Source organism: Chionomys nivalis, chromosome 7 (assembly GCF_950005125.1).
Source record: "Chionomys nivalis chromosome 7, mChiNiv1.1, whole genome shotgun sequence".
Classification (NCBI taxonomy): domain Eukaryota; kingdom Metazoa; phylum Chordata; class Mammalia; order Rodentia; family Cricetidae; genus Chionomys; species Chionomys nivalis.
The window spans coordinates 87288714-87312061 of NC_080092.1; the positions used below are offsets into that span (position 1 = coordinate 87288714).

Below are 23348 nucleotides of genomic sequence, written 5' to 3' on the forward strand. Positions count from 1 at the left end.
CACAACCACCTGTACCTTCAGTTCTTACGGACCAGATGCTCTCTCTGGTCCCAGCTGGCACCCACATGAATGTACAGTGTTGGAGTCTGCGGCTCACCTCATAGGGAGTTAGGAACAGGGTGGGGGTGTTGTTAATCCCACTGGCCAAGAATAAGTCCACTACCCCAACTTTTGAGCCAAATGTGAAGCAAATTTATTGAATACTGGCTGGGACAACCGACACTGATCAGGTCCATTCTCGGGATTCCCAGAGTCTGGCACCAGATTATATTAGTCAGAGGCTTATAAAGGCAAAATCCACCATGCTATGCACTTCCCACATTCACCCAATCAGGGGCAAGCATACATCCAGGCGTACTTCCTGCCTAGTACTGCCAGCCTCCATGTGATCAAACACATCCCTGTAGTTGGGGCAACTAAACTTGTTTCCAGAAGTGAAAACAAGGGCCTTTTTATCTTAGATGAACAACAGCCCCCAGCATTCCAGAAAGTTGTCTGTCCTTAGGCAAGTGGGGCTTACACATTAGAGGCATTTTTGGTTTATAGATCTCTGAAGCACAATGATTTAAACTTAAAACATTAACTTTAGCCATCCCAGTGTGTATGGGGGGTGAGGGAGAGAGAACAAAAGAACCGCTGTCACAAAACAGGTCCAAGAGAGGAAGGAAGGCTTTCTGTGAGGGCAGCTGCCGCGCGTGCGTGTCCCAGTAGCAGGAAGGCTGGTTAGACCAAGAGGTCACGGGTCAAGTTGCGCAAACTTGTCTAAGCGCCCTCACTTCCTGTGTGGGGTTGGGAAGAGGATTCTCAGAAGTCACACCCCACTCTGCAGTAGCACCACTAAGGATGGGTGCAGGTGGCTCTCCCATGTGCCTCTCTCTCGCCTCATTCAAAGGAACGAGGAGCTGGCTGGACAGACCGTTACTCTGGGCTATTTTTCTTTCTACTGCACGTAAGCCTGATTCAATATTTTAAGAATTAATGATCAGGCCAGGAGTAATGGTTCATACCTTTAATCCCAGCCTTTGGGAGGCAGAGGCAGGAGAATCTCTGTGAGTTTCAAGTCTACATAGAAAATCCCAGGCCAGCCAGGACTACACAGTGAGATTCTGTCTCAAAAAACAGACAAAAAAACAAACAAAAATTGGCTTTCCAAAACATCACATGGAAAATGAGCTCCTCTTAATCTTCATTTTTTTTCTCTCTCTCTTTCAGTTCAGAATGCTGCAGTGGATTGTAAGAGGGTGAGAACAAACGGTAAGTCTCATCTCCTAAAAGGATGCTCTTCAGAAAGGTGGGATGACTGGCTTTGGATGTGCGCATTCCCGTACGAGGATTTCTGTGTTTTCAGTTCAGCAACCAAGAGCAAAGGCCTCAGTTATCTGCTAGGAAGGAAATGAGCTGACTTTAGAGGGGTAATTGTAGATTTTTTTTTTCCCACCTGAAACTCAGTGGCAAAGTCTTGAGACAGTTTTTACCATGAAAAACTTCCAACTCCCCTTGCTATCTATCATTTTCTTTTTAGATAGAAAACCCTCGCATAATCATTATAAATGTTATAAGTTACTTACTTTTGAGGCTGAGTCTCATGTAGCTCAGGCTGGCCTCAAACTCCATTATGTGGCTAAGGCTGGACTAGAACTCCCAAGTAATCCTTCTTAAGGAAAGGACAGCCCCCACCCACCCCCCCACCCCGGACACAGCAAGACCAAGTTCTCAGCACAAAGATTTATTTGCCCCAGAAGGACAAAGGACAGGGACTAATAGACAAAGACAGGACACAGAGGACAAAGGAGAAGAGGAAAGGAATAGGGAGGGGGGAAGGATGCTCGCCCTGGAGGGACAAAGGACCTGCTTCTGGCTAGAGAGGAGACAGATGTGGCCCATAGCAAACAGTGGTTTACAAAGGGAGAAGGGGAAATGCTGTGTTAGGATGAATTGGTTTGTTTTGATTGGGCATGCTAATTGGGATAGAGCAAGGCAGAGGGAATGGGGAGAAGGGCAAAAGGCAACCCCTGTTGGTGCCATGTTCGCCATGCTCGGGTCTGCTAGAGCCCTTGGCTTTCTGTGTCTTCCTCCCATGTGCTGGATTACAGGTGTGTGCCACCAGCATTTGAGCTGATCACTTTTGAGTTTGATTTCTTTCATCTGTGAGGTGGGAATGCCCCCGGGCTTATTCCTCTGCACAGCATCTGCTGTACAGCACTCCCCAGCTATGCTAACCACGTAAGATTGTCAGAGCAGCTGCGTACCCCGGCCTGTCTCCCCTCTACTTCCAGAAGCAGCCAGTAAGTGGGTTGTTTGATTTTGTTTTTGTTTTTTTTTTTCATTTTTGTTTTTATGGATTGTTTGTGATAGGATCATTTTTTTGGTTTTTGCTTTTGTTTTTTTGTTTTTCAAGACAGGGTTTCTCTGTAGCTTTGGCTCCTGTCCTGGAACTAGCTCTTGTAGACTAGGCTGGCCTCGAACTCACAGAGATCTGCCCGCCTCTGCCTCCTGAGTGCTGGGATTAAAGGCGTGCGCCACCACCGCCCAACTGTGATTGGATCTTGCTACATAGACTAGCACTCACTATGTAGCCCAGGCTGTGTTGAATAGGAAGGAATCCTCCTCCTTTGGCCTCTTAAGTGCTGAGTGTGGCTGAGCACGTTTGTGTCTGTCTGATCCGTCTGTGACGTCAGGATTTATTGAATAGCAATCAATTCACAAGCTATGTCATTTTGGCTTAATTTTGGCTGTAATTTTTCAAGTAGTCTTGATTTCCCTTGATAGCTGGCAGTTAGCAAACACAGTTCTTTCATTCCAATTTTAAATTTAATATTAGAACTCAGATCACATATTACACATCTTACAATAAATATATACATGTAGAGTCGGCAGTGGTGGTGCACACGCCTTTAATCTCAGCACTCGCGAGGCAGAGGCAGGCACATCTCTGAGTTTGAGGCCAGCCTGGTCTACAGAGTGAGTTCCAGGACAGCCAGAACTACACAGAGAAAGCCTGTCTCAAAAAAAAATTATGTATGATGTATGTATGTGTGTATGTATGTATGTATGTATGTATGTATGTATGTATGTATGTATACAGGTTACAGACTGGCTACCAAAGCCACAGCAGACAGAGTTCAAGGAATTCTGAGAGGCCTTACCTGAAGGCAGTCTAGTGTAGCCCAGGCTGGTCTAGAACTCACTATGTAGTAGAGACTGACTGACCTTGAGTTCTCGATCCTTCTGCCTCCATCCCCCAAATGCTGAATTTACAGCTGTGATTAAACAGGGGAAGACAGACCCTGGGGACTCTGGGGGCATCCTGGGAATAGAGCGGGAAAGGACTTCTCGTGGGAACTGGGTTTGTGGTGGGTGATGTCATGAGAGAGTCAAAGCTGCAGGTCTGTCCCTGGTTTATGGGAAACATAATCCGTGATAAGAAAATTTGGCAGTGCTTACCTGAAAAGCAACACAAATGGGAAGTGAAAGCCCTGGTCAACGCCAAACCAAAACATAGCATAGCCATAAGGAGTCTTTTTGTCTGGGAACAAGCAAACAAGCCCGCAGTATGGAACATGGGTGTGCACACCAGGTGGCCTCATGGGTGCGTACGCTGGGTGGCCTCGTGGCTGTGCACACTGGGTGGCATCTGGCATACCTGAAGAACAAAGGAAAGGATTGGGGAAACGAAATTGTCCTAAGGTGTTTGTTTCGTCTTGAAAAAAAGGGGGTGTTTCTTACTCTTCTCACTATTGTGACCAATATCAAGACAAGAGTCAACTGAAGGCAAGAAGGGTCAACCGGGCTTACAGCTCCTGTGACGGCTGAGAAGTCGTGATGGCCGGGACCTGAGGCAGCTGGTCACAGAGTCTCCACAGTCAGGAAGCAGAGAGAGATGGATGCTCAGCTCACTGGCTCCCTGACTCCTTTTTATTCAGACTGGGAACCCAGACCTTTGGTGGATCACCCACACTCACGTTCCCCACCTTGGTTAATCCAGTCTAGAAGCTTCCTCACAGATGTCCCAGAGGCGGTCTCCTATGTGGTCCTAGAGCCTGTCAGCTTGACACTGTTAACCATTACACTGGGTCTCTTGGAGCCCAGCCTGCCTCTGAACTCCTGTATTGCTAAGGATGGCCTCGAACTCCTGATCCTCCCCAACTCCATCTCCCACAAGCTGGAATTTCAGGCATGAGCTACCATTCCTGATTTATCCGGGGCATTGTGCATGCTAGGCTAGGCAAGCACTCCGTTGCAGTTCCAGCCCCGTCGAGCGGTCTTAACGAAGACTGTCATGTCATTTTGTCTTTCCAGATTTACCTTCTCCAAAGCTGAACTCAAGTATGAATGTGGTCAGCATGGGCCAAAATGTATCTCTGTCTTGTTCCAGCAAGAACACATCAGTGGACATCACCTATTCGCTATTTTGGGGTAGGAAACACCTACAAACCAAGATAAGTGGGCAAACTGTGACTTTTTACCTGAAGATTTCCAATGCCAACGAAACAGGCCCCTACAAATGCAAAACCAATGATTCCAGTGGGCTGAAATATAGTCAGGATTTCAACTTCACAATCGCCCGTAAGTGCCTCTCACTATACAATGGAGGCCTGGGTGGGGGTGGGGGTAGGGGAGGAGGGAGGCAGAAGGGACTCTCTCTGGTGCTATGAAGGGCTCTTGGCAATTCGAAGCACTCAAGAACGTGCAAAGGGACTGGAGACATGACACAGCAGGGTAGAGCCCTTGCTGCAGGTTTTCTCTCCCCTTCCCTATTCTGTCTGGGCCCTCAGTCTCAAGGATGGGGACTGTCTTCCCTGCTTTGCTAATCCTCTACAGAAGTGCTTTGCTGATCTCCTAGTCCCTCCCTCGTCTAACCAAGATCAGCCAGCTCTCCACTCTTCTTCTCTTGAAGCTTGAAGTCCCACGAGCCAGCACCCTTCCCGCCCAGCCACACCGCATGCGTTCTGCTTTTCTCTGTTGCCTTCCCATGCTTCTCTTAGCCCAGAACCAGCTGCCTCGTCTGTGGTGACCTTGATAGTGAGCCCCTTGGAGAGTGAGGGAAGCGATCTAAAGACATTAGATCTACAGTCTCGTCAAACCTCATACAGAACCACTGGTTCTCCGGGTCTACCAGTGTGGGGACCCCAAGCACAATCATCCATGCCAAATTAAATTCAAATGAATCAAAATGGTAGTAAAAAATTCTAGGGCTGGCAAGATGGCTCGGTGGGGTAAAGGCACTTGATGTGCAAGTCAGAGTTTGATCCCTGGAGCTCACATAAAGGTGGAAGGAAAGAGCTGACTCCACAGAACTGTTCTCTACCGCCATATGCATGCTGTGGCATGAGCACCAGGTGTGTGCACACTTGTGCACAAACACACACAATTAATACGTTTTAAAAACTCAATACCATAGTACTGGGTATACCTTTAACCCCAGTACTCAGGAGACAGAGGCCAGCCTGGTCTATATAGCTAGTTCTAGGCTAACCAGGGCTACGTGGTAAGACACTGTCATAAAAGAAGTAAATAAAATTTAAAAAAAAAACCCTCGATGTCACAACCTTGTCATATTTCTGGTATTCAAGAGTCACAGGTAACCGGTGACTCTGCCATGCTGGACAACATAGCAGATGTCTATCACTACAGGAGGTTTTGTCAGATGGAAATGCAGGTCAAAGGCTCTGAATCTTAGGTACAAATGTCCTAATCTAATCTAGCACAGCAGGGCGTTCTTTGCACAGGGGATGCTCAGGGGACCAGGGTGTCGGCCAGGAACACCTGGCCAAACCCTTTAAAGAGAAAGGATTAATTTGGGTCCCCAGTGACACAGTCATCTAGAAAGGGACAGTCAGAGCAGCAGGAGCGGGAGGTGGTGGGTCATATTTCATCCACATACAGGAAGGAGAAAGAGAGAGAGAGAAAGAGGGGGGGGGGAGAGGGGGGAGTGAGGGGAATCCTTGTGCTCAGTTTTTATTTTTTTATTATTATTATTATTATTATTATCATTATTTTGGGCACAGTCTCATTATGTAGCCTTGCCTAGCCCGGAACTCACTATGTAGACAAGGCTGGCCTCAGACTCACAGAGATCCATCCACCCGCCTCTACCCCAAGGGAGGTGCCAGCAGGCTACTTTCCCTCTTATGCAACCTGGGACTTTTCCCATCGGATGGCACCACCCATGCCTAGGGTGGATCTGTGCACCTCAGTTAACTTAATCTATATAATTCCTCATGACTTGCCCAGAAATTCGAGTCCTAGGGGATTCTGGATCCGATCAAGGTGACACCACTCTTTGCCAGCACGGCCAGAGGTACAGGTTTTTACAAGAGTTTCATGCTGTGGGCTCCAGGTGGGAGGCAGCAGGTATAATGAAAGTGGCAATTGTGGCTGTCATAGGATGGAGTGGGAGGAGGACACAGACGTGGAGCTGTGGTGCACAGTGATTTAACAGAGTCCTCTACTATGCATGGTAAGTCCGCCAAACACGCATTCCCTGCATGTGGCCTTCCTTTTTTTGTTTGTTTGTTTGTTTGTTTTGTTTTGCTTTTGCTTTTTCGAGACAAAGTTTCTCTGTAGCTTTGGTGCCTGTCCTGGAACTAGCTCTTGTAGAACAGGTTGGCCTCAAACTCATAGAGCTCCGCCTGCCTCTACCTCCCGGGTGCTGGGATTAAAGATGTGCGCCACCACTGCCTGGCTCCTGCGGTTTTTTCAAGTGACAATCTGTCTCATCAAACTGTTGCTGGATTATAAAACACGATCATCTTCAGTGAAGTCTCACAGGTACGTCTCTATCGACGGTTCACTTGGTGCAGGCTGCTGTTTGTTGAAGCTAAATTGCTTCCAGGACATCAGTGGTACCTAAGCCATGGTAATTCCCTGAGTCCCATGGCTGGAGCCATAAGCACAGGCTCCTCCCTCTGGGATTCACTTGTCAGCTAAGGCTCGAGAACTTGGATGAACCACACCCTGCTCTGGTTGGGTGGTTCCTGCCCTCATGAAACCTCTGGTCTGGGGGGAAGACACAAAACCCAGACAAATGACTAGGAAACTGTGCCAGCTGTTGTTAAGGACACTGGCACAGCGTGGAGAAAGGCAAGGCCTGGAGGAGGGCCCACATAGCCGAGGTAGAAGGGCCTGTCCAAGGGGCTGGGAGAATGAGAAGGAGCTAGCTATGCGGGGAGACTGGGAAAAGAGGGCTCTGGTTGAAGTTCTCAGCACATTCAGGGCTCCGGCCTGGGGTGGGGACCAAGCTAGTTTGAGGTGGTTGAAGGTCAGAGAAGCTGGTGAGCGCAGGGGAAATTTCAGACACAGGGCATCGAGTTTGCAGGGGTCTGGAGTAGTGGGGGTCAGGGCTCTGCGGCCAGTCTGCATTTGTCAGAACCGTGACCTTGGCTTCCTTTGGAAGCAGGTTCTCGCGTAGCCAAGGCTAGTTTTATACTCACTTCTGTAGCCAAGGCTAGCTTTATACTCACTTCTGTAGCCAAGGATGACTCATATGGAGTTTCAGGACAGCCAGGACTACAGAGAGAGACCCTGCCACAAAAAGCATATAGCTAGCTAGATAGCTAGATAGATAGATAGATAGATAGATGACAGATAGATAGATCTAAAGAAATCTATTTTTAAAAAGAAAACCACCAAACTGTAGAAAAGAAAGAGTAGGAGTTCCTGTTTTGAGTTTCCCTTGAATAAATTTAGTAGGGCCACTTCTGCTCTTTGGAGGAAGTAAAAATACTTGTACAACTGAATTCTATAAATGGAAACACTGAGAAATGTGATACTTTTGGTTTAGAACAAAGTTGACCTACCACCGTATACTTGGGACTGGACTGTTGGCACAGTCATGCCCATGGCTCCGTGAGTGGAGGTGCCTGGCACCAAGTCTGCCCGTTTCAGTGCAATCCCTGGGACCCACATAGTGGAAAGAACCGACTCCCATAGGTTGTCTTTTGGCGTCTATATGCACACATAAGTGTGTGTGTGTATGTACACACCCTAAATAAATTTTGATTGCAGTCATTCTCAAGAATGAACAAACTGGCTGGGTTGTGGTGGCACACTCCTTTAATCCCAGCACTCAGGAGGCAGAGGTAGGTGAATCTGAGTTTGAGGCCAGCCTTTTCTACAGGAGTGAGTCCCAGGGCAGTCAGCCATGTCTTGAAAAACCAAGACAAGAACAAACAAATAGCCGGGTGTGTACACACACCTGTAATGCAGCATTTGGGAATTGGAAGCAGGAGAGTCAGGAGTTTAAAGCTAGTCTCGGCTACATAGCAAGATCAAGACAAGACTTAATAAAGTCTGAGCTAAGAGGCGACCTTGCTCCACCCTCTAATTCCTGAACACTTGGCTTGGGCCACACTGCGCATGCGCGGTTAGTCAGGCTAGCTGCTTCTCTGGTCCCCAGGTGTGTGTGGCTCCTCATCAGGTCATTAGCCTTGAGGCCAGTGAGCTGGAGTAAGGGGTTGATCTGTGTGCATGGACGGAGTACTCGGTATGGTTGGATATTGTTTGAGTGCCCACTTTCATCCTTATAGACCTGGCAGCTGCCCTGGGCAGTCAGATGGGAACAGGTCTAAACTGATTTTATTTATTATGTGTGCATGCACGGCTGTGCATGCGGCATTAAGTGGATGTCAGCGGACAGTTTCGATGGGGATGCTCTCTGCTTCCTCAGTGTGGGTTCCAGGGCTCGAATTCAGATCCTCCGGCTTGCCTGACAGCGCTTAACGCTGCTGAGTCATTCCGCCAGCCCCACACCAATCTAACTCCATGCTGCATGTAACACCTAACACGTGGGACTTGTTTGGGTGACCCGCATCCTGCAAGCCTAACTAAGAGCTGCCCCTAAGCACCCTGTGCCTGTCCTTACTGCGCTGTGAGGAACCCAAGCATAAAGAGCTGGGCCGCTCTGTGATGCCTGTGGGGGAGGGAGAATGCGGTTATGACTTTAAGAACTTCGTGGCCCAGCAAGGGAACTCTCATGAGGTACAGAGTGTACTGGTTAACTCGGGAGACAGCCATGGCGGCCTTTCAGTGTTCTAGCCAATGGTGACCTGCGAACGCTGTTTTCTTACAGAAGAGAGCTGCCCTTCATGTCTGCTGTCACAGCTGCTGCCAGCAGTGTTACTGGGGCTGCTGGTAATAATCCTAGTTCTGGTTTTCTTCATTCGAACAAAGTACAAAAGAGGTGAGTTCTCCCTGGTATGGTCCTGTGAGGTTCAGACTCAGCAGGGCAGAGGGGAAGGGGGGGACTGGAGAGATGGCTCTGCAGCTGGGAGCACCCACAGTGTGGCACGAGTCCTTGTAACTCAGGTTTCAGGGGATCAGGTGCCCTCTCCTGACCCGTGGTGGGCACTGGGCACACACAGGAGGTCCATACATGCAGGCAAAACACTTATGCACATAAAAGAATTAAAAATTTAAAACACTTATTTTTTTTTTTTTGGTTTTTCGAGACAGGGTTTCTCTGTGGTTTTGGAGCCTGTCCTGGAACTAGCTCTTGTAGACCAGGCTGGCCTCGAACTCACAGAGATCCGCCTGCCTCTGCCTCCCGAGTGCTGGGATTAAAGGCGTGCGCCACCACCGCCCGGCTAAAACAAATACTTAAATAAAAAGAAGTGGAGCAGTGGAACTATGGTCTTCTGATCTCAGATGGTTGGAGAGTGGGCCTGGTTAGGGCCTGGATGGGAGACACGGAGTAGGGAGGAAATAAAGAGGAGGGTTCGATCTCTGGAGCCCACAGGACGGAAGGGGAAAACTGACTCCGGTGAGTTGTCCTCTGACTTCCACAGTGCTGTGTGGCGTGCCTATAACCACACACTAGCAAGTAACTAAATGTAATTTTTAAAAAAAAATTTAGAAAGAGATGAGATGAAGCCAGGTGGTGATGCACACCTTTAATCCCAGCACTTGGGAGGCAGAAGCAGGCAGATCTCCAGATTTGAGGCCAGCCTGGTCTACAGAGTGAGTTCTAGGACAGCCAGGGCTACAGAGAAACCTTGTCTTGAAAAACCAAGCAAAAATAAGAGATAAGAAATGAAGAGGTGAAGAGACAGATTTCATGAGGCTCACAGGGCTTGACCTTCAAGTCCTCAGTGAGGCCCTTCTGATGGGGGTTGTCTGGAGAGCCAACCTTGCCTGGACACAGCTTACACACAGCCCTATGCCCCCAATCCCCATGACTGAATTAGAATTCTGCAGCTGCAGCTACCGTCTCTAAATTATTAATAATATTTGTACTTTTATTTTGTGATTGGATCTTTCTATGTATGCCTGGTTGGCTTTGAACTCACAATGATGCTCCTGTCTCAGCTTAGGAATGCTGAGCTTATAGGCATGCACCACCACTCCCGATTTATACTTTTTTTCCTTCGAGACTGGGTCTTGTAGTCCAGGCTGGCCTTGAACTCACTGTGACTTCTGAACTCACAGTGCTGGGATTAAAAGCACAGGCCCCTCCATTCAATTTGACAGTAGGGATGAAACCCAGGGCGTCGTGCACGCCAAGCAAGTACTCTACCAACTGAGTGGCATCACCAGCCTGTCTCTTCACAAAATTATGCTAAAAATATACACACAATGAAATCCGCAATTTTACTCCCCCATCTTTCTTTTTAATGGATCGCCATGTGCTAAACCAGAGCTCTACACGGAATCACATCTCAGCTCCTCAGGTGTGCTTGTTAGTGGCTTCCAGACCTTTACTCTGCTGTGAGACCATCAGTGACCCCACACCCTTGTCAGCTTCCCCTGCTGGAACCCAGTGCCTGAGACAGTCCCTCACTCTGTCTCCCCTGCCCGGTAGCCACCTTTCTGTGTTCTGTCGCTACAGCTCTATTTGTTCCAGCGGCATTCTGCAGCAGTTGCCTGTCTTATTTTGTGACAGGGTTTCCTATATTCCCAAGGCTGCCCTCAAACTCACTGTGTAGTTGAGGATAGCCTTGAACCTGAGTGGGTGGGTTGCAGGAGTGCAGAATGAACCTGCTTGCTAGGCAAGAACTCTACCAACTGTGCCCCATCCCCAGGGACTGTCCTTTGGTGTGTGGCTCCCTGTGCATAGCAGAATTCTTTCCTCTTTAGGCTGGGGAACACTCTGATCTGTGTGCATACCTAATGTCATCTTCCTGCCCCTGCATCTCATGCTTGGGTGGCATACATCTGGCAGTGATAAACAGTGCTTCTGGGCACCTGGGCATGTGTGTATGGATGTCATTGTTCACAGCGAGAGACTCCTGAAGTTCACTGTGTGTCATAGAGGTGGTCCCGAGCAGGGGCCCTTCAAAGGGTGGAGCCTCTACTCTCTCAGCCACCTTCAGGAAGCTTGGGGTGTGGCATTGGATGGGGACATCTCTCTCTCTTCCCACGTGATGCATGACAGCAACAGGAAGCCTTTCACCAGCCGGGCGGTGGTGGCGCACGCCTTTAATCTTAGTACTCAGGAGGCAAAGGCAGGCGGATCTCTGTGAGTTCGAGACCAGCCTGGTCTACAGAGGGAGTTACAGGACAGGGTCCCAAGCTACAGAGAAACCCTGTCTCAGAAAAGAAAAAGAAAAGAAGGAAAGAAACCCTTCCTTCACAATTCAGTTAGGAGGCTTTCCCGTTCCCTATTTACCTCTAAGCCCTTCTCTGGTAAAGATTTCAAAGTGGCCCCTTCCCTGGTCACACACACATGAAGAAAGAGCTAGATTTGCACAAGACAGCACTGTGTCTCAGCACAGAAGGCTCCAAGCAGAGGGCTGTTGAGTACCTAGTGCCTTTGCCTCTCTGGGTCTCAGCCTTCTGGTCTGTGGAACAGGGCTATGGAGAAACTCTGAACTAGTAAGACTCATTCACAGATGTCAGGCCCCTGTGCCTCCCTCCATCTCTACAGGGACAAAGGTCACAGAGGGCAGGCACTCCATTGATACAATAGTTGAAAAGCCCCTGGGACAGGTCCTTGCTGAGCTCGCATGCCCTAAAAACCCTTGAAAGTGGGTGCCCTACTTAACACAGCTCCTCAAACATCTCCAGAACATCTCCCTTTTCTGCAAACAAAACCATTGTCAAAGTGGCATTAAGATTTGTGCACGCGCCGGGCGGTGGTGGTGCACGCCTTTAATCCCAGCACTCGGGAGGCAGAGGCAGGCGGATCTCTGTGAGTTCGAGACCAGCCTGGTCTACAAGAGCTAGTTCCAGGACAGGCTCCAAAACCACAGAGAAACCCTGTCTCGCAAAACCAAAAAAAAAAAAAAAGATTTGTGCACGCTGTTATTCCCAGCTCTCGGGAGGCAGACAGGAGGTCTCAGAGTTCAAAGCCCGCCTGTTCTACAAAGCAAGTTCCAGGGCTACACAGAGGAACCCTGTCTTAAAAAATTTCTGCTGACAGAACTCAGTGGCATCACTCATCTCTGGAAGGTAACTCAAGGCTCCCTACCAACTGTTCTTCTCAGGAAGGAGAGAAAACATCTGTAGGCTAAGACAGGCCTGGTCAGGAGGCCCTGGGGCAGAGGAGTGGCTATCCTATAAAGATCTGTGGTTGTGTCCGCATTACTTCAGGCCAGAACTGAGGCATGCCTCTTAGAATCATGGGAAATTCTGCACCTTGGCAGAGAAGACAGGAAAAATGTCTAAACTGGTTAAATGTGACAACTCTGCCTTTTTTTTTTTGGTCAGGAAAAGCTCAGAGAGCGAGCGAGTCCAAGAGTTCTGGAGATGCAGTCACGCAAGGCGAGCTGTATGCAAACGTCTGTGAGATTCAGACAGGTTAGGAGCCTGGCAGGCTATTTTGATGAGTTTGGTTGGCTGGTTTGGGGTGACTGTGTACATGTATAGTATAATATGTATATATGGTATGCTGTTTTGATGATTTTGGGGTGACTGTACATATATAGTATAATATGTATATATGGTATGCTGTTTTGATGAGTTTGGTTGGTTTGGGGTGACTGTGTACATATATAGTATTATATATATAATATATATATGTGTGTGTGTATGTGTATATATATATATATGGTATGGTGCTGGAACTCGAACCCAAGGGGTCACATATGCTAGACAAGTACTCTACACAGTTCTGGTTATGAAAAAAAAATTAGTTTTTAAAAAAGATTCTCCAGAAAGATGGGTTAAAAAAAAGGGAAGGAAAAGTAACAGAGTATCCCATCTCCCATCTTACTCTCCAGATGGCCAGATGTAGCATGTCACCAGTCGGCCATTCTAGCCTCGATTCTTTTTAATATACTTAAAGATAACTTTATATTAGCTTGGGATGACCCATGCTGTATCCCAAAGTCTTTCATAATCATATTTTTGTTTGCTTTTTTCAAGATAAGATTTCTCTGTGTAGCCTTTGCTGTCTTAGAACTTGCTCTGTAGACCAGGCTGGCCTCAAACTCAAGAGATCAGCCTGCCTCTGCCTCCCGATGCTGGGATTAAAAACGTGCACCACCACTGCCTGGCTATGATCATCTTTTTAAAAAAGTTTTTATTGTTAATATGTTTTGTTTTGTGACTGCCTTGTTATGTAGCCCAGCCTGGCTTCAAGCTCGCAATCCTCCTGCCTCAGCCTCTTGAGCGCTGGAATCACAAACATGTGATACTATGTCTAAGTTGATCTTTAAAAACATCTATTTTAATAACAAATAAAAACTATATATGTTTATTATGTGCAACTTGGTTATTTGGGAGCAGGGTTTTTTTTTTTTTCTGTTTGCTTGTTCACTTTTTTCTTAGCATCTAGTCTAGGCTGACTTTGAACTTGCTATGCAGCCAAGGATGACCTCAAACTCATGACAATCCTCCTGCTTCATCCTTGCCCAGAGGCCATGATAACCTTTTCTGTATCTACTTCAGTCTGCATGCTGCAGGAGCAAGCACGTCTCATTTTTGTTTGCTTGCTTATTTGCAATACTTAGAATCAAACCCAGGGCTCCACACATGCCAGCCAAGTGCTGGAGTGAGAGCATAAAACTGGTCCTCCGCAGTCTTCAAGAGGGTAGTATTTAATGACTAGCTAGAGTCACCACACCGTACAATATTTAGCCGCTTATCAAATCAGACACTGCATGTTGGATACTTTGTGGTGGAAAGGCCTAGCTAAGGGCTCCGTCCTGGGCAGCTCAACTGGTCCCGGCACACTCTGAGCTCCCGGTCATGCTCTGAGCACTGTGCAAGCCCGGACACACTAGCACCAGCTCCCATTTTCTGCCATTCCCATCTTGCCAAGTAGGAGCATGGATCGGACTTGGAGGGACAGCAACGTTTTGTCGCGGCCCCCCTCGTCCAGCAAGGATGACGCGACCACCGGAGCTCTTCTCACTGCAGTTTTATTTCAGGACCTTTTGACAATTGTAAAATTTCTCTCTCTCTCTCTCCCTGGGCAAACCTCTCCCAGCCCTTAAGTAGGCATGGGCAACCAACCCCGGATTGCCAGGTGGGCACTGCCCATAGGTCCATGCATATGCAAGCAGCTGACAATCATTGCGTGATAATAGCATAAGTCAGGCCTTAGCCATAGGAGTTGATTATCACAGAGAGCACTCGCTTTCGGGATTGCGGAGGGCGGGAGCCAGCACCATCATGTGCGACTCCACGCAGCTCTCTACATTGCCATCAGGTGTGGCTTCACGCAGCTCGCTACAGTTCCCCCTTTTTGTTTTGTAAAGCTACAGGCAAGAGTAGAGGTCTGATCTCTGTTAAAAATGGAACATGTGCTAGTGTCTGTCCAGGTGTCATCCACCCAGAGAACACTAGACCTGTCCGGTGTCTTTTTACAGAGGTGGGAGTTAGACACCAACCCACATGCAATCAGACTTGCTCTTCTTGAGGTTGATGTATGCTTACCTCAAGTGCAGTGCGCAAGCCTCGCATCCTGTGCTCGCTTCTATCTTAAGATAGCCAAACTTGGGGAGACTGTCCTGCTTCAATGGCTGTGAAGGCCTGAATGATCATAACTGCATTGCAATGCTGTGAAACCCTTATGTGACAGACGCACCACAGGCATACCAGGGAGGCAAGCACCATTAAGCCTGTTAGGGCTCCTACTCCCGCCCACTCCTTCAGATGATCCATGGAGTGATCCAGGAGGATAGTCCTTCTGCCAGGCTGGTATCCATGCGTGTGGAATCTGCAGTCGCAATCGTCATCCGCAGCTTTTCCAGTTGTTTTTGAATTCACCAGACCAATTACCTAAAAGATATCTAGACAATTCTTTAGACAGATTAGCTGCATGAGTCATATTGAATGCTGGTCACACACAGCCCTGGATGGATAGAAATGTCTGACAGACTAGGGTATGGATTTGCCTCTCTTAACATACCCCAGCTGCCATACCCCAGTGGCACATTCATTCTTGTCAGCTGAGTGCATGGAAGACACCTTCTCCCTCGTGCACCTCTTTGGCTTCCCTAGCAGCTCAGCTGATCTTGCTTCTGCTAAGTGACCATATGCTGTATTCTCATGAGTTGTCTGATCTTACACAGGATTTAAAGATAAATGCCCATGACAACAGGTGTTGAGATTGCCAGCAGTAGGGTTCCTAATCACCATTAGACCCAACCTCCCATTTGGGCTATGGTATTCTACCAACCCTTTGGCTAAAACAGTACACACAGGTACCTGCTCTTACAATAGGGCAGTCTCTTGATTTAAATTCGCTCTGTCGCAGACTCTTCAGCAGCGTGCAGAGCCTAAAACTGCCATTACCTTTTCCTTGCCCTGCAACTACGCTGCGTTCTCGGGCAGCCCTGTGGCGTCTGTGCTCCAGCTTGTCTCAGCTCCAGCACTTGTTGCTTTGCTGATACTCTTAGCACTGCTGTGGCATCCGCCAGGCTAGGCACCGACTGCTGAGGCAATGTGCCTTCCACCACAGCCACCTAGCAAAACTCTGCTCCAGCTCTGCTCCAGCTGCCTTTCTGCCCTAGCTGCATTCGTTCTGGGTCCAGACTGGTGCATGGAGTGGAGCAGAACTCAGGAAAGCAGGCTTGCTGCTGTGAAGGGACCCCACTTAAATTATCTTATAGGGAATTTGGATGTTGTCAGTCTCTCTGGCTACTTCCTGCTGAGCGGGGACGTTGCATTCTTACTGCCATTTTCAGCCGCGCTCGGATGCAGGTCACGGCAGCGACTGGGGAGAGGCAGAGACTACCTCCACACCGAACTGGAAGGTGGCGTGGCAGCGCAGAGCAGACACCCCGACCCAATCAGGGTGGGGCGGATCACGTCTCGGCCTGCTGCCCTTAACAGATCTTATTGTGGTTGTGCTGCACTTCTATGCCCTGAGGCACACGCTGGGAGTGGCCTAACATTCTGGCCTTGTAGGTCCTCAAGGCAGGTCCTGGGTGTTTGCAGCTTCGCAGACCCTCAGTGCTGCTTGGCCATGGAGCCGCAGCTGCTCACTCTCCACTGCAAACTCAGGAGGTCTCGGTAATTCAAACCACATGAATCTAACTCCCTTCCTTAGCGTACCTTGTTCTGCAGCAAAATTCAGATCTCTACCAAGCTTGTCCCAGGATGACACATTAAGATTGCCAGAGATGGCAAACCAAGGAGCAATTGTGTCACATTCAGTCAAAAACCTTTCCAATGCGCTCCTTAACAGCTCGTTAAGAGCCAGAAAAATCAGGTGTGATGTTGAAGCACCCATTCTAAAATCCCATTCTTTTATTTTCACTTTAAACTGTCCACTTTGGTTGTGGCTCTCATTTTGATCCGTCTGCTATAGTCGCAGATCTCATTACCCCCACTCTCCCTTCTACCGGCGAGAGCAGAAAACCCGCTTTTTTCGCGGATCCCCAGCCTTTACCTGAGGATTATCTGGTGCACCCCCTGACTGCAGCAAGTTCTGGGCTCCACGGAGAGAGGTTTGGAGGATCCCCGTACGCGGCACCTCTTGTCTTATCCCCGTACGGGCCACCAAGTGTCGCGGCCCCCCTCGTCCAGCAAGGATGACGCGACCACCGGAGCTCTTCTCACTGCAGTTTTATTTCAGGACCTTTTGACAATTGTAAAATTTCTCTCTCTCTCTCTCCCTGGGCAAACCTCTCCCAGCCCTTAAGTAGGCATGGGCAACCAACCCCGGATTGCCAGGTGGGCACTGCCCATAGGTCCATGCATATGCAAGCAGCTGACAATCATTGCGTGATAATAGCATAAGTCAGGCCTTAGCCATAGGAGTTGATTATCACAGAGAGCACTCGCTTTCGGGATTGCGGAGGGCGGGAGCCAGCACCATCATGTGCGACTCCACGCAGCTCTCTACATTGCCATCAGGTGTGGCTTCACGCAGCTCGCTACAACGTTTCCACACACCCCCAAAAGGAAAGTGCTCCCTCTTGGCCCCAGGCCACCACCCCTACATGGTCAGGGGATCCAAGAATTGGCTCAGTAATGCTATGCATTGTTTTCCTTTTTCGTTCTCTTTGTTTTTGCTCAGAGGCAGGACAACCCCAGGAGTTACACTATGCCACTCCAGTCTTCAAGGAGGGGGCACCCAGGAAACAAGGTGAGCCATGATGGGGACAAGAGATGCTTTTGGAATGAGACAAGAGTCCCTACGACATCACCGTGAGCAGGGACTTTGTATCTGGGATATGGGGACCTCAGGTGCCCAGAAAGTCAACAGTAACCAATAACAGCTCCCACAAATATGTCAGGTGCTGAGGCTGGAGGAGAAAAAGACAAGGTAGAGACTGTCTTCTAAATACTTCCAAGACAGGCTGGAGAGATGACTTGTCCTTTCCAGAGGACCTGCGTCCACTTCCCACGCTCAAGTCAGGCAGCTCACGACTGCCTGTAACTTCAGCACCTGGCCTCCAAGGGCACCTGTGCCCACGTGTGCATACACCCCTCACACACACAAAATTAAAATAAAAATAAAAAAAATCAAAACTCCCAAGAGGATTCAGAGTCACTACTAAAACATTTTCAAGGAGCAGTTGGGGGCTGGGGAAATGGCTCTACGTTTGGAGCTCTTGCCCGCCTCACTCGCATGGGACATGAGTGTGGACCCCCAACCCTTACACAAAAAGCTTGGCGCAGCAGCCATGCTCGGGCCTGTGACCCCAGTGCTGAGATGAGGAGCCTGCTGGGGCCCACTGACAGTCTGAGGACAACTTGGTGTCAGCGCTCTCCTTCCTCCCTGTGGGACCCTGGGATAGAACTAAGGTCTTCAAGCTTGGTGACAAGCGCTGTTACCCCCGAGCCCACACTCCTGAAATGGGGATCCCATTTAGGCTTTGCCTGAGTTTATCGCTGGAAGTGACTGAGTTCTTTTCTCTTTTCTGTTACAGAGGGCCATGCTGGTAATAAAACGGATTACATCTATTCTGACCTCACCTACTGAAGTGTGAAGAAACCGATTGCATTCTGTGTAAAAAAAGACTTTCTAGTAAGCCGGTGTGTATGAGGAAATAGCCAGTTCACCGGCGCTTCACAGTTTCACACCAAGCTGGGGAAGGAGGACCCTGAATTCAAGGCCAACTGGGACTACAAAGCAAGACCCCGTCTTAAAACACAAAACTAGCCAGGCAGTGGTGGCGCACACCTTTAATCCCAGCACTGAGGAGGCAGAGGCAGAAGGATCTCTGTGAGTTTGAAGCCAGCCTGGTCTACAGAGTGAGTTCCAGGGCAGACTCCATAGCTGCTGAGAAACCCTGTCTCGAAAAACAAAAAAAACCAACCAACCAAACAAACAAACAAAAGACAAACAAAAACCCACAAAACCAAAACCATTGGCCGGGCGGTGGTGGCGCACGCCTTTAATCCCAGCACTTGGGAGGCAGAGGCAGGCGGATCTCTGGGAGTTCGAGACCAGCCTGGTCTACAGAGCTAGTTCCAGGACAGGCTCCAAAGCCACAGAGAAACCCTGTCTCGAAAAACCAAAAAAAAAAAAAAAAAAAAAAAAAAAAAAAAAAAACCAAAACCATTGAAGCTAGTTACCAAAGTGAATTTCTATTTTTCACATCTGAACACTATTCCTTTGGCTAATTTTGGGCATCTAATCTCGTCATCTAAGTAGCCAGGCTTGATAATAGTTATTAAGTATTTGATTTTGTGGGCGTCCATTGTTCTCACTCTCCCACACTATTTAATTACCTCGGGGCTCAAGAGGCAACTCTGCAGTTAAAAGCACAGACTGCTCTTGCAAGGGACAGGAGTTTGATTCCCAGTATCTACATCCTACAGCTCATAGCTGCCAATAACTTTGTTTCCAGAGGATCCATCACTGTCTTCTGGCATCTGCAGGCACTACACTCATGTGCACAAACACACACCTAAACACTTAATTAAAAATAAATAAACCTACAGCCATATCACCCAGAACATGCCCAATCTCATCTAAAAATAAATAATAAAAATTTAAAAAGTTAAATCTAGGCCAGGCGGTGGTGGCACACGCCTTTAATCCCAGCACTCGGGAGGCAGAGGCAGGTGGATCTCTGTGAGTTTGAGGCCAGCCTGGTCTACAAGAGCTAGCTCCAAACAGGCTCCAAAGCTACAGAGAAACCCCGTCTCGAAAACAAACAAACAAGAGTTAAATCTTAGACAACAGTGCTTTTTGTGAGTGAACCAAGAGGGATTACAATAATCATCTTTCATGATCCCTTGTCCCCCTGCCTACCAAAGGTTCAAACACAAAAATACAAAGTGTGGCCAGGTGTGGTAGTACACATCTTTAATTCCAGCACTCAGGATACAGAGGCAGGTGGATTTCTGTGAGTTCCAGGACAGCCATGGCTACATAGTGAGACCCTGTCTCAAAAATAGGAAGGAAAAAGAAACACAACCAACAGCTACAAATAAAGATCACCACAAAGCATAATCCCTGTCTAAATATAGGTGACCTTGAAAATGGGTCTGAGGGTCTGGGGTGCTGGCTCCTCAGGAAAGAGCACTTACTCCGCAAGTATGAGAACCGGTGTCAGGTCCCCGGCACCCACGTAAAAAGTCAGGTGTAGTTACACACACCTGTAACCCCTGTAGTATAGGGGAGCAGACCTCGTGTGTGTGTGACTACGTGGCTGCAAACACATAAAGTTAGTATTGGTGTTGAAGAGATGGTTCAGCAGTTAAAAGCCTCTGATGCTTTGACAGAAGACACTGGGTGGCTCCTAACCCCCACGTTAGGCAGCTCACAATGCCTGAACCTCAATTCCAGGGGATGCGATACCGTCTCTGGACTCTAGGCACTCATGTGAGCATATACCCCCACATAGACACATAAACCTAATTAAAAAGAAAACAAATCTTTTAGTATTGATTTGTTTTTTTTTTCCCTCCCCTTGAGACAGGGTTTCTCTGTCGTAGTTTTGGAACCTGTCCTGGAACCAGGCTGGCCTTAAAGAGATCTGCCTGTCTCTGCCTCCCAAGTGCTGGTATTAAAGGTGTGCACCACCATTGCCCGGCTTGAAACTGATTTCTTCATTGTAGCACAAACACACTAAAGTATCTTCCTCGTGCACCAAGCTTGCATTGTGTTAAGGTACAAAGGGAGGAGGATGTTGTCCCCAGCAAGGGTAGGAAATCATCTTTGCCTGTTCAGAGGGATCAGTCGATTTAAGAATGCTCAGATATCAACTGTGTACATCCCAAGGTGCATTCTGGAGGGATATTTTACTTGTGTTTTAATAAATGAAGCTTGCCTGAAGATCAGAGACTAAAGCAGGCCCCACTGGTGAGTCTTACACACCAGGCAATGGTGACACACACCTTCAATCCCAGGAGCCATACTAGTTAGCCATAGAAACCAGGTGGTAGTGGTGCACACCTTTAATCCTAGAGATAATTTACTAGGGGTTGTTATTAGCTTTGGGCTGGTACAAATAATGCAGCTATGGGAGTTTTTACACTGCAAACATGGCTCTTGATGCCCGTGTACGCACAGTCTGTTGTGTGTGCATAAGAATGGAACGCCTGGGTCTTTCAGTGCAGCACTTCTTTACAGAAAGCCTGGGCTATCGGGACTACTCAGTGGTTAAAGGCACTTGTGTGTAGTTTGAGTTCAATTCCCAGGACCCACAAGTTGTCCTCTGACCTCGACACAGGTACCAGGGAGTGTGTATGTGTATATCCACACACGCGTGCGCACACACACACTAATCAAGTAAATGTAATTTTAAAAGTAAAGAAATCAAAGAAATCCAAATACAGGAGACAGTATTAAGGCTTTCCGGGGGATTCAGTCTTTAAAGAGGAAAAGGCTGCAATTAGGCTCAAGCTCGCGCAGCTGGTGACTAGCAGCGCCAGGGCTGACTTTACAACCAGCTGTCCAAACAGACAATGTCAGCTGGGGCAGGGACAATGAAAATGCTGGCCCAAGGTATAAATAAACTCAAATATAATTTACATCTCCCTGAGTTCCGATTTCCCCCTGAACAGGAGTTCCCCTCCTCCCCCCATAGCGTTCCCCATAAACAGCACCTCGGGTGGGGGCTACAGACAGGGGCAACCTCACATAAGACTCGAACCAACAGGATGTGTTGTAATGGAAGGGGAATCTACCACTCTCGAGCATGGGGGATCCTCCCCGACACGGGGGATTCAAACTGGAGCTAGGATTGTTTAAAGTGACCGGCAAGTTGGAAGCTGGCCTTGATGCTGCACACCTGTAATCCCTCAGAACCCTCACAAGTCAGGTGGTTCAGCGTCAGCTTCCAAGCCCCCACAGAACCGCTCACCAAGCTCTAAGCGCTGGGTGGTTTTTCCAGCCCAAAGTTCCACAACCTTCCCAGAAATGACCTGGTCAGGTCTTTCACAGCAGTACGTGGGTCCAGATAACTTGGGGTATGTTTAAGAACTTACAGGTTACATCCATCATCGTGGGGTGAGGTGGAGGCCAGGGCTGGAGCTCAAGGCAGAAACTGAAGCCAAGTACCCGGAAGAATGCTGCTAATGGCAAGCTCGCTCAGACTGCTTCTCCACACAACCCAGGACCACCTGCCCAGGGGTGGCACCTCCCACAGGGTGATAGGCCCTCCCACATTAATCGCTAATCAAGAAAATACCCTTTAAGTTGGGCCATGGCCTGGGTGGCACTCAGGAGGCAGAGGCAGGCAGATTTCTACGAGTTCAAGGCCAGCCTGGTCTACAGAGAGTCCAGGACAGCCGAGGCTACACAGAGAAACCCTGTCTTGAAAAAACAACAGACAGGAAAAAAAAAACACCCTGCAGACTTATCCACATGCTGCAGGACAATGGTCTGTACCCTGTTGATTGTATTTTAATAAAACGCTGATAGACCAGTAGCTAGGCAGGAATAGGCAGGGTGATGAGAACAGAATTCTGGGAAGAAGATTTAGTCTTCTGTGATAAACAGTGAGTTCCAGGACAGGCTCCATAGCTACTGAGAAACCCTGTCTCAAAAAACCAAAACCAACCAAACAAACAAAAAACAAAGTTTACTCCAATTTCAGAAATAAAACAGTAATTTACTTAAAAAAATGATGATGGGCATCGAATAACCTCCATATGGGGCTTGCTTTCAATATGGCAAAGCTAGCCACTGGGCAAGAAACTGCCCTCGACTGCTGACTGTACGCTGTTCAAGGTGGACAAGCAGGACACAAAGGAGATGAATGCTGAACTTTGCCAAGACAAGTAGGGTCAGTCCTTCAAAATTCCTGCTTCACAGAAAAGTCTGTCAGATATTCTAGTTGGTAGGACAAAGATGAATGCCCTAACGTTACAGAGGAACCTTGGGTGACTGTCCAGGTAGCCAGCTGTCCCTGTCATTTCTGTAGTTTTGGAGGTTGCTTGCTTTGTACTTCCTGTTTACTCAGTTAAAAATTATATTCTTTTCAGGTCTCTGATGGGAATTGAAAACTAGATAAAGTTTTTCTTGTTACCTAATTCAGAAAAGAAACCTACAAAAAATGCAAAGTGTATAAGGTTAAGAGACATAAAAATTTAAGTTGTTTATCTAAGAAAATGTTTTAAGACCTAAAAAGATATTTTTAGGTTTGTAATGCAAGTTATGATAGAAAGTGGTTTAGGAGCCGGGCGGTGGTGGCGCACGCCTTTAATCCCAGCACTCGGGAAGCAGAGGCAGGAGGATCTCTGTGAGTTCGAGACCAGCCTGGTCTAAGAGTTAGTTCCAGGACAGGCTCCAAAGCCACAGAGAAACTCGAAAAAAAAAAAAAAAAAAAGTGGTTTAGGTATAAAACATTGGATTCACCAAGATAGGATGGATAATAGAGTACTTTCTCCAAATTTTCCAAATACAAATAGACTGTACATTGTGAATGTACTTCTTGCCTGATAATTGTTCTTGCTGTATGGTTTTACTGTGTTAGAGTTGAAACCTTTTTATTTGGACAATACCTAATAATTGTTCTTTTTGTATATACTTTTACTGTGTTAAGAGTTAAAAACTTTTT

General features: G+C 47.9%; 1 protein-coding gene across 1 annotated transcript; it reads left to right on the top strand.

Moving 5' to 3' along the window:
- The first annotated feature begins 837 nt into the window (after positions 1–837).
- On the top strand, positions 838–18877 carry Milr1 (mast cell immunoglobulin like receptor 1). Its single transcript, XM_057775215.1, has 7 exons — positions 838–949; positions 1213–1254; positions 4300–4566; positions 9071–9181; positions 12646–12735; positions 17408–17476; positions 18264–18877. The coding sequence occupies exons 1-7, from the start codon at positions 844–846 to the stop codon at positions 18314–18316; spliced, it is 738 nt and encodes a 245-aa protein (XP_057631198.1). The 5' UTR covers positions 838–843; the 3' UTR covers positions 18317–18877.
- Positions 18878–23348: the final 4471 nt, after the last annotated feature.